This window comes from Python bivittatus, unplaced genomic scaffold, assembly GCF_059951505.1.
Source record: "Python bivittatus isolate LINGU-HERP-01145 unplaced genomic scaffold, Pbiv_v1 ctg000440_np1212, whole genome shotgun sequence".
Lineage (NCBI taxonomy): Eukaryota > Metazoa > Chordata > Lepidosauria > Squamata > Pythonidae > Python > Python bivittatus.
In genome coordinates, this window is record NW_028277063.1 from 5,794,771 (window position 1) to 5,799,316 (window position 4,546).

Genomic DNA, 4,546 nt, shown 5'->3' on the forward strand with positions numbered 1-4,546 from the left:
TGATGGTCTCCCATCTACCATCCAGGCTTCACCCAATTAGGCTTCCGCCCATCCCGGCGCTGCTGCCTACTGAGACCAAAGGCGACCTTCCCGATCCTATCCAGGCTAGCCTAGAATGTTGTGCAAACCAGCCTCTCTGGATTTGCGCCCTCCGAGTTAGGATCAGCCCTAATTAATGCCACTACCGTAGTCATTTGCTCATCGCGTTCAGGGAAGCCCAGGCCCCTCTCGGAACCACGACTTGGGGCCCGAGTTCGCGCAAACCCACCCGGCGCCCGGCCGCCCAGCAGCCCCCTCCTCGCGAGCCCAGGGGGCGGAGCCTCACGTTTGCACCCTGCGCGGAGGGAGGGTTTCGGAAGAGCCTCCGGCTGCCTATAAAAGCCTCCCTCCGGGCTCGCCGCGCACAGTCCGGACCTCGCTTTTGGCTTTCGTTCCTTCGCTCTTGCTTCAACAGTGCTTGAACGGAGCAGGGTCGCGGCCATCCCATCCTTAAGTCCTTTTGCCAGCCAGTCCAACCAACCTCGACTTGCACCATGAGCTCTCAGATCCGCCAGAACTACCACGCCGAAAGCGAAGCAGGCGTGAATCGCTTGGTCAACCAGTTCCTTCAGGCCAGTTACACCTACCTGTCCTTGGTGAGTATCCGAAGGCGAAAATCGCCCTCGTCGCCCCCTCCTCTAACGTTTCCCTGGCGTTGCCCAGCCGGGTGTCCTGTATTGATGTTGGAGTACAACCCCCATCATCCGTAGCCGCACTTGCTACAGATGATGGGAGTTGCAGCTCGGTAACCTCTGGAGAGCATCAGGTTGGGCAAAGTTGCTTTTTTTCCCTTCCGCCCCCCCCCAAAAGCCAGTCTCTGTGTGTGCGCGCGCGCGCGTGCACAGGGTCAGAATGGAAGCATTTTTCTCTCCATGTAAATGGTGGGTATGAACATTCACGTTGTTGGAGCGGCCTGGTTGCTTTGTTGTAAGTAAACGGTAAAAACTACTGCCCTTTCCAGAAGTCCAGGATGGTGTCACACTCGGGTGTGGCGTATTGTGCTATTGTGTGCTGTGGCACCACCCAGCGACTCCTTTCCCTAAACCCGACGAGTCTGGCTTCCTCTGTTTATAAACTGCGCAAGAAAAACAACCTCCCCTCCCCACAGGCTCTGGTTTTAGGTAGGCCTCTTCCTTTCCTCCTCCAGAAAATTCATCCTCTGCTTCTCTTTCTTTCCCTGCAGTAACCATGGAGACCCAAGCATAGTTTTACAGCAAGCTCTGCTCTTCTGTTGGCTTGGCATAATAGGAGAAAGAGAAAAGCATTCTTCATGGGCTAGCTTATTTAGCCATAAATCTAGCCTTCCCCACCCTGCATCCTCCAGATGTGTTGGACTTCAGGTCCCATCTCCCCCATCATCTCATGGAGCTGTAGTAACTGCTGTAGACTCCTTCCTTTGTCTTCTGCTTTTGATCCTGGTAGTATGATGATTCTGCTAGCTGAATCAGTGTGTCCTTCATGTGAGCCTTTCCGTGTCTCTGGTTTTATCCTGTAAGCAGCTCCTTCCTTGAGATTCTTGATAACCCCATTAGATAGATTGATCGATCGATCTTTCTTTTTTTAATGCTCTATACATGTGCCCTGAGGATGTGCTTTGTTTGCTTCAAATTCTCACACTGCCTTCATGTTTATACTATGCAGCTCTCTGTCGAGTTAGTATGAAGAGCTTGTTCAACTTACTTGGGCTGTTCTGGCTGGGAATGATGGGAATTGTATCCCACTACCAGGAGGTATCAGATTAGGAAACGTGCCCTGGCATATCACCATTTTTGCCCTGTAAATAACATACCTATTGTCTGTCCTTGCAGTCTTGTTGGTTTTGGCACCCAAGGAATCTTACGCAACTTTTGTTTTGATAGCAAAGTCCTCTGCTTCATGTTTACCTATCGTAGCATCCTCTAGAATGATTCTGAAGGGATAAATGAGGTAGAGTTAATGATTTAATGATGTCAAGCTCCTTTATCAGTAGATAAGCTGGAAGCAAAGGCTGGACTGATAGGCTGAGGAAAGGGCAATGGGCATTATGGCCAAGGTTTATCCATGGTTTGTTGGGTATGACACAATAGAATTAACACAATATAAGCCATAAACTATAGTTTATAAATCACAGTGGCTAGGTTCACACAATGTATTAAGCCATTAAAACAATATTTTGGTTATTGATAACTAAACTTTTGACCTATTAGAAGCAAATAAGTGGCTTGTAGGCCTGAACAAACCCTTGTTTCTGGATACCCATAAGCCTGTCATTTTTAACTAACAATTGCAGTCTCCCCATATAGTAGATAGCAGCCTGGGAGGTGGTTTTTGAATATGGAGAGGCCTAGAAAAGACTTTCAAAGGGCTTAGGTTAGGAATGCTGCTGGTCAGGGTTGAGACAGGTAGTTCTTACATATGGCTCATTAACCCATGTCACTGCTGATTAGGGATTTTCCAGAAAAATACTCATAATTTTCTTGCTAATGTGACTCCTAAAAATCATATACAGGCAACTGCTCAGTTATGCATTGCATCAAACTGCAGATTTGGACATGAATTACATTGAATCTGGAATTCAAGCCATGATATAGAGCTGTTTGTTTACTTGCTTTAGCTTTTGGCCTTCTCGGGATGGTTTGGGGTGGGCAGAGCCACAAGCCATCACTGTGGATTGGCTGCAGTGTAACTTTTATGTATTTTTTTTAAAAGCATGTATAATTTGTGACTCTAGATGGTGTAATCCCCCTCCCCAAAAAGAAACAAGTTACAATTGCAAAATATGGTTCTGTGTTGTATTTCAAATCAAAGGGTTTTGGCTTTGCAGGTTAATTACACTTCTATTATTTTGGGGTTTTGTCAAACCACAATTATACTGCTGATTCCGACCCATAGTGTGAGATGCATGCTGAATTGGAACCACCAGCAAAGCCTCGTATTCTAGCATGCTAAAAGCCATGAACTGTGATTTATAAATCATAATGAGCAAATTTACACAATAAAACCAAGCCTAAACAAACCATATTATAACTTAGCACAATGTGTGAATTAAATTAAAGGGAACCTGGCTCTTTTTGTCTAGGTAAACAATTGTGACCATGAATGATAACCCTACAGATAGAGACTTGGGGTGGGGTGAGGGGGCAACTCTTGTTTCCCAACTATGCCAATTCAAAACTTCACCCTTCATTCCTTCCTTCCTTCTGTCCAGGGTTTTTACTACACCCGGGATGATGTGGCACTGTCCAAGTTCTCCTCCTTCTTCCGCCACCTGTCCGAGGAGAAGCATGAACAAGCTGAGAAACTCTTGACTTTCCAGAACCGCCGTGGGGGAAGAGTTGTCCTGCAGGATGTCAAGGTGAAAATGGGGAAGAATGTTGTAAGCAGGCAGAGGCTTAACGAAAATGGTGGTTGGCTGGTAGAGGACTTATGAACAACAGTAGTGCTACTGAGACATGATTATCTCTTTCTGATCCTCCAGAAACCAGAGCAAGATGAATGGAAGAATGGAATTATTGCCATGGAAGCTGCCCTGAAGCTGGAGAAGACCCTGAACCAGGCCCTGCTGGATTTGCATCAAGTTGCTTCACGCCATACAGATCCCCATGTAAGCTAACAGGAGAAAGTTTGCAGGGTTAGGTTCAGTACCAATTTGCTATTAATGCCCACCAAGGCATCCTGAAATGTTTTTTAATTACACTTGGCAAGCATAGTTTCAGCATATTTACACAGGGTTAGAGTTAGGGAACCAAGTATGGAGAACCTGCAAGTCTCCAGCTGCAGTATTCCTCATTGGCTAAGCAATATTTGAACATCATGAGTTCCCCACTTAATCCACCCCAAACCATCCAGCCATGGTGGCTGGAGACTGAATTGTGGCTGACAGATATTGGTGCACCATTCTCTTTGAAGGGCCCAAAATCTGCTTTCAGCTCTTAATGGTGTTACGATTGTTTAGCTTTTTGCATGCAGTATCAGTTTTCTGCATTCCCGTGTAGTGTAAAACAAGTGTAAGCTGATGCCAGCTGGCCATCTATCAAAAATGCAGTGGATTTCTTGCATTGGTAGGTGATAGGACCAGCTGATTTTGAGGTTCCTTCCAGTTCCTGATTGATGGGATGATTGACAGGCATTAATCCTTCAAATCCTTGGACTACCTATTTAATATAGGTAGGCTTTTCTATGGAATCATTGAATTAAAACTTTTTCTTTTTCCTAAGCTTTGTGACTTCTTGGAGACTCACTATTTGGATGAGGAGGTGAAGGTGATCAAGAAGCTGGGAGACCATGTGACCAACTTGAAGCGTGTGTGCGCCCAGGAGGAAGGCCTTGGGGAATACCTCTTTGACCGTCTCACCCTGGGCGAATCCAGTGACTGAGCCTAGAAGTATTGGCTCCCTCCCAGCTCCTACAGCCTTAAGTATGTTAAAAGCTGGCTGCTCAATAAATATGGCCTCTGTACCCCTATCCATTTTGGGGGGGAGGAGCTGAGTCTGTAACTGGCATTAAATAAACTTGGCATTAAGCACTA

At 46.3% G+C, this 4,546-nt stretch overlaps 1 protein-coding gene across 1 annotated transcript; it reads left to right on the forward strand.

Annotated features, from left to right (window-relative positions):
• Window positions 1-387: 387 nt before the first annotated feature.
• LOC103068100 (ferritin light chain, oocyte isoform-like) lies at window positions 388-4,546 on the forward strand. Its single transcript, XM_007435527.4, has 4 exons — window positions 388-635; window positions 3,227-3,373; window positions 3,497-3,622; window positions 4,236-4,546. Exons 1-4 carry the CDS (start codon window positions 534-536, stop codon window positions 4,392-4,394), a joined length of 534 nt encoding a protein of 177 aa, XP_007435589.1. The 5' UTR covers window positions 388-533; the 3' UTR covers window positions 4,395-4,546.